This window comes from Mobula birostris, chromosome 4 (genome assembly GCF_030028105.1).
Source record: "Mobula birostris isolate sMobBir1 chromosome 4, sMobBir1.hap1, whole genome shotgun sequence".
Taxonomy (NCBI): domain Eukaryota; kingdom Metazoa; phylum Chordata; class Chondrichthyes; order Myliobatiformes; family Myliobatidae; genus Mobula; species Mobula birostris.
In genome coordinates, this window is record NC_092373.1 from 96,887,122 (window position 1) to 96,898,774 (window position 11,653).

Consider the following 11,653-nt stretch of genomic DNA (forward strand, 5'->3'; position numbering starts at 1 on the left):
GAATAACTAAGTATCAAGAGGAAGGTGTACCGTGGTCTACAGCTCTTCCTTTGGCTTATGCAGCATCAGAGCTACCTCAAACAAGAAAACAAAACTTGAGTCCATTTGAAGTAAAAGGTGGCCTATGTGACTATTGGGAGCTCTTGACCTCAGAGAGGCTGATATACATATTATGGCAAATAGTCGATTATTGTGTAAATCTAAACACAGGCTGTTTAGTCTGCTTCTCAACAGATTTTTGGTGCTCGGAGTGGTCCATCAAAAAGGACTCATCTTGATTCCTGGCGAATGGATAATGATCAAGAAAGCCCTGGAGCTTAGTGGTAAGGTACTGACCAAGTGCTGTACTGTTAATTATCAATCAGCAGTTTATGTAGAAGGTAAAAGAAAGTGGAAGCACACCAGCCACTGCAAGCCATCTAAAGTGACTCCAGATTAAGACAAGTACTATCAAGCACGAATACTATTATTAGACATGGTGGACTTTATTTTGACGCTTGTTGTTATATTTTGCCTGTTTCCCTTTCTCATGATGCAATACTATAAATGCTTTTCAGAAGTAGCTTTTGATCACCCTGTAATGTAGATGTTTTAATTTTTTTCCGCCTCTGAATTTTCAGGTGTGATTCTGCCAGGGTCCCTTGTAGAATCAAAAGGGGGACTGTTGGAAACCACTGTTTTAATTTATGTTTTTATAGCATATTAGATGAGTTAATGTGAGACTAAAGTCATAGCTTAATCATAAGTTGTACTTTTTTTAAACGAATTCATGTATTTTTCACAGTACGTGGTGGTTACTGGCAGAAAGCAGCATAGTAGTTATCTGTACCTTTTCATTACTCAATATTAGCACTTTATCCACGTGACTGCTGGTTTATTCTTATCTAAGGATTTTTTTTTAAACTAACTCCAGTATAAAGGATATTGAATTTTTAGAGGTCCGGTCTCTTCTTTTTACTTCTTTGCTTTTCACTGAATCTCTGCTGTGCTTCTTAGCTCTACACTTGGTGTGCCTAGTATTTGGATGTTTGTTTGAACTTTCAAATAAATGATTATTAGAATTAAAACTCCTCGCCATTCCTGGCCCATTAAGGATGAGAAAAATAACAGAGATCCAACAGTGTGCACCCTGAAAGAAACACTGACAGGAATTACACCAAATGCACACCTGGTGGCTAGAGGTTTTTGAACTTAAAAGAACTCCAAAAAGTCTCACCAACATGTCTGTCTCACACTTCTCACAGTGATGTGTCAAAAGCATTGGCAACCCCATTCCATGGACATAAAATCCATATTCTTACAGGGAATGGAGCTGTCACGTGACATTTACATTCAATCCCCGCCTGAAGCCAGAAGTGAAGGAAACTCTCTGGAAACTCAAAAGGTGTGTGCATGGTCCAACAGGTGCATCACTCTACTGGTATAAAAAGGTCAAGAAAATAATGTGGAAAACAGGTGGAAAGATGTCCTAAGTGGATCCAGCTGTTTTTTACTAGCAAGATTCAAAATGTCATGTGATTGGATTAATATAGGGAGGTTCACAAAACTTTGCCACGACAGTCATCCCTAAACTAAAGTCAGTCTTTCAGCTTGGATGCAAGGAACATGACAGATTCTGTAATGTAGGGACAGTATGACAAGACAGAGACCGAGGTGAGGACGGGAAGGACCCAAGTGCTGAAGTATCTGAGACTAGACCTGAGACACGACATGAAGACTGAGACGAGAACACAGTTCTTGACTAGATCCTAGAATAGAATCCAAAAAAGACAGAACTCCAAAACGCAAACACAGACTGAACCAAGGAAGAGATGATGATTGAGCACCGAACTAGTGTTCAGGTGCTCTTTAAATAGCAAATTCCTAGTGCCAAAACATGGCTGCCAATTAGTGGAACAGGCCTGAATCTTTAAAGGGACCACTTCGCCATCCACACTCTCCGCAGAGCATCTGAACCCCAGAAGCTGGCATGGTCATGTGCTACATCAGGATTCTTCAGACAATCCGCATGGAATTCTCACGTGCCATACAGCGGGATGCACTCCCAGTGAAGCTGAAGCTGAACAACTCAGGTCAAAGACTGGTCAGATCTATGGGTGGCAAGACAAACAGACCTCACATCCTGTTTGATGCCTGCAACTTGTCATTCACCACAAAAAAGCTGTAGTACAAACTGTACATGAGGCAAACAAGATGGTGCACAAAATTGAATCTGATAAGGTATTCTTGAAGTTTCAACAACTTGGAAAAGATAGCTCACGGAGGCTCGTTGGTTTCAGTGATGCCTCACTCGTAAATCTTCCTGATGGGGGGACTCAAGGGAGACATTTTATTGTACTGATGGGAGAAGGAGGAAGATTTTCACCTCTCTGTTGGCAATCAAAAATGATCCAAGGAGCTGTATGGAGTACATTGGCAGGAGAAAACCTTGCAACGTCTGAAGGTATTGACTATGCTGTTTATCTATTCTGAATTTGTCCATGGTGACCCCAACAAAAACAGACTACAAATAACTTGTGTTGCAGTCAACTATTCTCTCATTGATGCCACCAAATGTTATTATATATTGTTAATTTGGGCTTTGAGGGATGTTCACTTTCCCTGTTTTGGGCATGCGAAAGGAGGAGAATAAGGGATGTTGGGTAAAAAATGGAAGCCTTGCATAGCAAGCATAAAGGGAAAAAGTAAAGTTGTTAAAATGAAAGAAAATCTTGTCTTTGTTGTTTGAATGGAAACTATCCAAAGCAGTATACTTACTATTTCGAGGAATAGCCACAAGGGTATTCTGCACTGCCTGCCTATTTCCTTTCCCTCTCTTGACAGTTACCCAGCTACTTACCTTCTCCAACTTTGGGGAGACTACCTCTCTGTAGTTCCTATCTAGCACCTCCTCAAAGGTGAAAGTTCAATGCACATTTATTATCAAAGTATGTATACAGCATACATTCATGAGACTTATCTCTTTACCGGCAGGCACAAAACCAGAAACCCAAAAGGACCCATTGAAAACAAAGACCAATAAATACCCAATGTGCAGAGAGAGAGAGAAAAAAACAGATCGTGCAAACAATAAAAGTAAGCAAATAACATTTAGAACGGAAGTGAATCCAGAGACGAAGCCCAGAGCAGGCCCACAACCTCACCCTCCATTCATCGTAGTCATAGTCATACTTTATTGATCCCGAGAGAAATTGGTTGGGAAATCACATACCTGAGTAAAACGTCATGGAGTTCACAGACACAACGCCCAGAACCGCTGGAGCAGGCCAAATGAGCCAAAGAAAATCTTGCCTGACAAATCTGTTGGAATTCTTTGAAGAAATAACAAGCAGGATAGACAAAGGAAAACTGGTTGATGTTGTGTACTTGGATTTTCAGAAGGCCTTTGACAAGGTGCCACACATGAAGCTGCTTAACAAGCTATGAGCCCATGGTGTTGAAGGAAAGATTCTAGCATGGATAAAGCCGAGGCAAAGATTGGGAATGAAGGGAGCCTTTTCTGACTGGCTGTCAGTGACTAGTGGTGTTCCACAGGGTTGTGTTGGGACCGATCCTTTTTACGTTATATGTCAATGATTTGGATGATGGAATTGATGGATTTGTTGCAAAGTTGAGACGATATGAAGATGGATGGAGGAGAAGGCAGACATCCCACCTCTCCCGGAAGTTCCGGGAGTCTCCCGCAAGTTCTGGGAGTCTCCCACATATTGATAGTGGCTCCCTGATACCCCAAATTATATACAATATCCCGGAAATCAATTTTTTTGAGAGAGAGCGAGCGAGACAGCGCGAGATCGAGAGAGAGAGTTTGCAAAAAAAAGAAAATATAAAACGTACATCACCCCAGACTACCCTAAGGTGTACCCCTGCCTAATAGGGGTCAAAAATAATGAAAATATTGCTCACTGCACTGTTTGCAACAGTGACTTTTCTCTTGCCCATGGTGGGTTAAGACTGTAAAAGACATGTTGAGGTGTGTTTAACAGGTGTCATTCGTTCATTAGCATAGCTAACATCGTTTAAACTAGCTGGCTAGCTGCTAAGCAGCAGACATCCTACCTCTCCCGGAAGTTCCGGGAGTCTCCCACAAATTGATGGTGCTACCTCCCTGAAATGAGTTTTTTCAGGGTGGGATGTCTGAGAAGGTAATTTTGAGGAAGTAGGAGGCTACAGAAGGACTAGGACAGATTAGGTGAATGGGCAAAGAAGTTCCAGATGGAATACAGTGTTGGGAAGTGTATGGTCATGCACTTTGGTAAAAGAAATAAAAGGGTTGACTATTTTTTAAATGGAGAGAAAATACAAAAACCTGAGGTGCAAAGAGACTTGGGAGTCCTTGTGCAGTATTCCCTAAAGATTAATTGCAGGTTGAATCTGTGGTGAGGAAGGAAAATAATGTTATCATTCATTTCAAGAGGCCTAGAATATAAAATCGAAGATGTAATGTCGAGGCTTTATAGAGACCTGGTGAGGCTTCATTTGGAGTATTAGTCCCCTTATCTGAGAAAGGATGTGCTGAAACTGGAGAGGGTTCAAATGAGGTTCATGAAAATGATTCCAGGATCGAACTGCTTGTCATATGGAGAGTGTTTGATATCTCTGGACCTGTATTCACTGGAATTCTGAAGAATGAGGGGTGACCTCATTGAAACCTATTAAATGCTGAAAGGACTTGATTGAGTGGATGTGGAGGGGATTTCTCCTATGGTGGGAGTGACACGGCCTCAAAATAGAGGGGACTCCTTTTAGAACAGAGATGAGGAGGAATTTCTTTAGCCAGAGAGTGGTGAATCTGGAATTCATTGTCACAGGCAGCTATGGAGGCCAAGTCTTTATATATGTTTAAGGCAGAGGTCGATAGATTCTTGATTGATCAGGGCATGAAGGAGTACAGGAGGAAAGCAGGGGACTGGGGCTGAGAGGAAAAATTCGATCCGCCACAATGAAATGGTGGAGCAGACTCGATGGGCCAAATGGCCTAATTCTGCTCCTAGGCAGAGTACAAAGTAAATGGCAGGATACTTAGTAGTGTGGAGGAGCAGAGGGATCTTGGGGTACATGTCCACAGATCCCTGAAAGTTGCCTCACAGGTGGATAGGGTAGTTAAGAAAGCTTATGGGGTGTTAGCTTTCGTAAATCGAGGGATAGAGTTTAAGAGTCGCGATGTAATGATGAAACTCTATAAAACTCTAGTTAGGCCACACTTGGAGTACTGTGTCCAGTTCTGGTCACCTCACTATAGGAAGGATGTGGAAGCATCGGAAAGGGTACAGAGGAGATTTACCAGGATGCTGCCTGGTTTAGAAAGTATGCATTACGATCAGAGATTAAGGGAGCTAGGGCTTTACTCTTTGGAGAGAAGGAGGATGAGACTCCTCTCATGATAGAGGTGTACAAGATATTAAGAGGAATAGATAGAGTGGATAGCCAGCGCCTCTTCCCCAGGGCACCACTGCTCAATACAAGAGGACATGGCTTTAAGGTAAGGGGTGGGAAGTTCAAGGGGGATATTAGAGAAAGGTTTTTTACTCAGAGAGTGGTTGGTGCGTGGAATGCACTGCCTGAGTCAGTGGTGGAGGCAGATACACTAGTAAAGTTTAAGAGACTACTAGACAGGTATATGGAGGAATCTAAGGTGGGGGCTTATATGGGAGGCAGGGTTTGAGGGTCGGCACAACATTGTGGGCCGAAGGGCCTGTACTGTGCTGTACTATTTCTATGTTCTATGTTCTATGAACGTCTTTTGAGACAGTTCTCTTGGGCAATGTTTCATCTCTTGGTTGTTTCTTTAAATACTGATGTAAAGTGAGGATTAGTTCACAAACAAGGAGGTGGAATAAATGGATTGAGAGACCATGAATAGTGAGTGATCATGGGATTAGTACTAGGACTCCAGCAGTTCACAACCTTAAAGAGGGATCTGGAAGGACCAATGAAATGACCAGACTGAACACTATAATTTGGAAAATATGAAATCATCTACTTTGACTTCTCTTCTTGCTTATACCATCAGGCAAGAGGTAGAGGAGCCTTCGGTCTCACACCACCAAGTCCAGGAATAGTTATTAGATTAGATTATGAGGATTCTCAATCCTCTTTTATTGTCATTTAGTAATGCATGCATTAAGAAATGATACAATGTTCCTCCAGAATGATACCACAGAAACACAAGACAAACCAAGACTGAAAACTGACAAAAACCACATAACTATAACGTATAGTTACAACAGTGCAAAGCAATACCGTAATTTGATAAAGAACAGACCATGGGCATGGTAAAAAAAAGTCTCAAAGTCTCTCGGAAGTCCCTTCATCTCACGCAGATGATAGAAGGAAGAAAAACTCTCCCTGCCATAAACTTCCAGTGCCGCAAACTTGTCGATGCAGCACCCTGGAAGCATCCGACCACAGCCAACTCTTGAGTCCGTCCGAAAACGTCGAGCCTCCGACCAGCCCTCTGACACCGAGCACCAAGCACCACCTCTGCCGAGCGCTTCGACCCCGGCCCCGGCAATAGGCGAAGCTGAGGATCTGGGGCCTTCTCCTCTGGAGATTCTCGATCACATAGTAGCAGCAGCAGCGAAGCGGGCATTTTAGAAGTTTCTCCAGATGTTCCTCCGTGCTTCTCACGTCTGTCTCCATCAAATCAGGATGTGCACGGCCCCTACTTAACAAATACGATATCATTTTGGAGCGGCCGCGCACACTGCGTCACGCTGCCATCTTCTCCTCTCCTCCACCCAACCAACAAATATCAGGTTCCTGTGAATAACTTCATTCACCTCAAAAATGAACTGACTCCACAACCTATACACTCACTTCCAAGGGCTCTACAACTCATGTTCTGTGTTATTTATTTATTTTTATTTATTGGCTTCTGGTTACCAGTGGTGTTCCACAGGGGTCCATAGTGGAGCCGCTTCTTTTAACATTGTAATCAACGATTTGGATTATGGAATAGATGGCTTTGTGGCTAAGTTTTCTGATGATACAAAGGTAGGTGGAGGGGCCGTAGTGCTGAGGAAACAGAGAGTCTGCAGAGAGACCTGCATAGATTGGAAGAATGGGCAAAGAAGTGGCAAATGAAATACAATGTTGGAAAGTGTATGGTTATGCGCTTTGGCAGAAGAAATAACTGGGCAGACTATTATTTAAATGGGGAGAGAATTCAAAGTTCTGAGATGCAACGGGACTTGGGAGTCCTCATACAGGATACCCTTAAGGTTAACCTCCAGGTTGAGTCGGTGGTGAAGATGGCGAATGCAATGTTGGCATTCATTTCTAGGGGAATAGAGTATAGGAGCAGGGATGTGATATTAAGGCTCTTTAAGGCGCTGGTAAGACCTCACTTGGAGTACTGTGGGCAGTTTTGGTCTCCTTATTTAAGAAAGGATATGCTGACGTTGGAGAGGGTACAGAGAAGATTCACTAGAATGATTCGGGGAATGAGAGGGTTTACATATGAGGAACGTTTGTCCGCTCTTGGACTGTATTCCTTGGAGTTTAGAAGAATGAGGGGGGACCTCATAGAAACATTTCGACTGTTGAAAGGCATGGACAGAGTGGATGTGGCAAAGTTGTTCCCCATGATGGGGGAGTCTAGTACGAGAGGGCATGACTTAAGGATTGAAGGGAGCCCATTCAGAACAGAGATGCGAAGAAATTTTTTTAGCCACGGGGTGGTGAATCTATGGAATTTGTTGCCATGGGCAGCAGTGGAGGCCAAGTCACTAGGTGTATTTAAGGCAGAGATTGATAGGTATCTGAGTAGCCAGGGCATCAAAGGTTATGGTGAGAAGGTGGGGGAGTGGGACTAAATGGGAGAATGGATCAGCTCATGATAAAATGGTGGAGCAGACTCAATGGGCCGAATGGCTGACTTCTGTTCCTTTGTCTTATGGTCTTTATTTTTATTTACACCACTTATATCTTTTGCACATTAGCTGTTTGTCAGTCTTTGTTTCTGTATAATTTTTCATAAATTCTATTGTATATTTTCCTGCAAGAAAATCAATTTCAAGCTTGATGGTGGCATGTAAGTTTAAAAGTAAAATTTATTTTCAGAGTATATACACGTCACCACATAGAACCCTGAGATTCTTTTTCCTGCGGACGTTCTTAGTAAATCTATGAAATAGTAACTAAACAGGATCAATGAATAATAAATTGCGCAAATAGAAATCCACAGCACATTACAGGCCCTTCGGCCCACAATGTTGTGCCGACCATGTAACCTACTCTAGAAACTGCCTAGAATTTCCCTACCGCATAGCCCTCTATTTTTCTAAGCTCCATGTACCTATTTAAGAGTGTCTTAAAAGACCCCATTGTATCTGCCTCTACTACCATCCCTGTCAGTGCATTCCACGCACCTACCACTCTCTGTATAAAAAAAACTTATGTCTGACATCCCCCCTGTACCTACTTCCATGCACCTTAAAACTATGCCCTCTTGTGCGAGCCATTTCAGCCCCTGACTGTCCACACAATCAATGCCTCTCATCATCTTATACACCTCTATCAGGTCACCTCTCATCCTCTGTCGCTCCAAGGAGAAAAGGCCAAGTTCACTCAACCTATTCTCATGAGGTACGCTCTCCAATCCAGGCAACATCCTTGTAAATCTCCTCTGCACTCTCTCTATAGTATCTACATCCTTCCTGTAGCGAGGTGATCAGAACCGAACACAGTATTCCAAGTGAGGTCTGACTAAGGTCTTATATAGCTGTAACATTACCTCACGGCTCTTGAACTCAATCCTACGGTTGATGAATGCCCACACACCATATGCCTTCTTAACAACAAATGCAAATATAAACAAATAACAATAAATAACGAGCATGAGAAAACAAGATAAAAAGTCGTTAAGGTGAGACCATTGGTTATTGGGCCATAAGATACAGCAGCAGAATTAGGCCATTTGGCCCATCGAGTCTGCTCTGCCATTTCATCATGGCTGATCTAATTCTCCTCTCAGCCCCAATCTCCTGCCTTCTCCCGATATCCCTTCATGCCCTGACCAATCAAGAATCTATCAAACTCTGCTTTAAATATACATAAAGACTTAGCCACAACTGCCTGTGGCACAGGATTCCACAGATTCACCACTTCCTGGCTATGCAAATTCCTCCTTATCTACATTTTAAAAGGACACCCCCTCTATTCTGAGGCTGTATCCTCAGGTCTTAGAATACTCCAAATGAGATCTCACCAGTGCTTTATAAAGCCTCAACATTACATCCTTGCTTTTATAGTCTAGTCCTATCAAAATGAATGCTAACATTGTATTTGCCTTCCTCTTCACTGACTCGACCTGAAAATTAACCTTTAGGGAACCCTGCACGAGGTCTCCCCAGCCCTTTTGTGCCTCAAATTTTTTGCATTTTCTCTCCATTTAGAAAGTAGTCTACCCTTTCATTTCTTCTACTGAAGTCCATGGCCATACACTTCCCGGCACTGTAATCCACCTTCCATTTCTTTGTCCACTCTCCTCATATATATCTAAATCCTTCTGTAGCCTCTCTACTTCCTCAAAACTACCTCCACCTATCTTCGTATCATCTGCAAACTTTGCAAGAAAGCCATCAATTTCATCATCCAAATCATTGACATACCACGTAAAAATAATCAGTCCCAACACACCACTAGTCACCAGCAGCCAACTGGAAAAGGCTCCTTTTATTCCCACTCAGGGCCTCTGCTTTATCCATGCTAGAATCTTCCCTGTATTACCAAGGACTCGTAACCTGTAAAGCAGCCTCATGTGTGGCACCTTGTCAAAGGCCTTCTGAAAATCTAAGTACACAACATCAACTGATTCTCCTTTGTCTATCCTGCTCGTAATTTCTTCAAAGAATTCCAACAGATTTGTCAAGCAAGATTTTCCCTTGAGGAAATCATGCTGTCTATGCCCTATTTTATCATTTGCCTCCAAGCACCCTGAGACCTCATCCTTGAATATCGACCCCAACATCTTCCCAGACTAACTGGCCTATAATTTCCTTTCTTCTGTCTCTTTCCCTTCTTGAAGAGTAGAGTGACGTTTGCAATTTTCCATTCTTCTGGAACCTTTCCAGAAACTAGTGATTCTTGAAAGATCATTACTAATGCCTCCACAATCTCTTCAGCCACCTCCTTCAGAACACTGGGGTTTACACCATCTGGTCTAGGTGACTTATCTACCTTCAGACCTTTCGATTTCCCAAGAACCTTCTCCCTAGTAACTGTAACTTCACACACTTTATGACCCTGATACCTAGAACTTCCACAGTGAAGACTTGTGCAAAATACTTACTACTACTACCTCTTCAGCACTGGTTTCCAGTGTTCCAATAACCATTCTCGTCTCTTATGTATCTGAAGAAACTTTGGTGAGTTCTCATTCTAGGAAATGCTGACTCATACCATCTTCATGTGTAGTCCAATGGGGCCATACTGTAGCACATAGCCAGACTACTCTCAAGATGCACCTTCCAAGAGAGAAGTCCAAAAACACAGGCACAAGTGCCAGAAAATGCTACTGCAATGCACTTTCTGGAAACTTTGTTTGACAGTATAGTCTGGAAACAATCAGAGAATTGACTTCAAGCATTGTCAAAGGCACTTTCACAGAGACAGAACTAGGATAAGCATTGAGAAATATTGCTCAGAGACCAATCAGTCTCTTGCCACCATAGGTGCTGCATGGTACACCAAGTTCCTACAGCAATTTGTGTTTTGCTCCAGGTTCCAGCATCTGCAGGCACTTGTGCAAGCAGAACTGCTGAAGAAAGCCATCTCAGAATTCTACAGCACAACACTTTCTACGAGAGCTGAACAAGAGAATTATCTGAAATCACTGTCCAAGAGAAATGAATAGAAACGAGCATGAGAAATATTACCCATGTGATATGGACCACAGACAGGTGTTGTACCAAAGAAAAGACTAACATGAAGATCCCAGAGAACCAACGGACATTGCCATAGATGAGGACTTAACAGCAGCACAACGTTAGTGATGACTGGCAATGCAGTGTACATTTGTGAACAACTACAAGCCAAGACTCTGTAGAGAAAAACACCCTCAAGCCCCATATATTCTCAGAATGAAATTCGCCATGTGCACTCTGATTTGATGCCAACAATTCTGGTGCCTGTTTAGAATTAATTATACCTCTTGTATGCTTGACAGGATTCCAGATGAGAAACTGGACATTCCAAATTGCTTTTCGATGGTGGTGATGCTGCTCTTGAAGTAGGAACTGTACAGGAGCTGGGCACACTGCAACATCCCATGGCAAAAGAGAAAGAGCTGCAAAAAATTAAAGAAAAGTTAGGAAGGGAACTGTCACCTGACAAAACAGTCACTATGGGCATCACTTTAACATTCACAAAAATATTTTAAATTGATAGTTGATTTTTTTAAAACACGAGTCCAACTGCAACCAGAGGGTCAGATCAACAGCAATTGGTCATTAGAACTCATGTCTCATATGAAATTGAGCTGAAGTGTAACAAAATCAGGATGTTGATCGTTGGGGATAATATACGGGTATGAACCAGGAATTGGTTACTAGACAGAAAACAGCTATCATTGTGGTTTTTGAAGTTTTTATATAGACATATATAGAGAATGGAGGAATATGATTCCTATAGGCAGGAACGATTCAGCTTA

General features: G+C 42.4%; 1 protein-coding gene across 7 annotated transcripts in view; it reads right to left on the reverse strand.

The window, feature by feature from the left end:
• The window catches only part of LOC140196509 (solute carrier organic anion transporter family member 2A1-like), a 407,319-nt gene that overhangs the window by 288,236 nt on the left and 107,430 nt on the right, over nucleotides 1-11,653 (reverse strand). For all 7 annotated transcript variants that reach the window (XR_011885727.1, XR_011885728.1, XR_011885729.1 and 4 more), the window contains exon 2: nucleotides 11,153-11,290. Coding sequence is in view for 3 of the 7 variants with exons in the window: in XM_072255831.1 (XP_072111932.1) it covers nucleotides 11,153-11,290 (138 nt within the window). In the remaining 4 variants the exon portion in view is untranslated. The remainder of the gene's footprint in view (nucleotides 1-11,152; nucleotides 11,291-11,653) is intronic.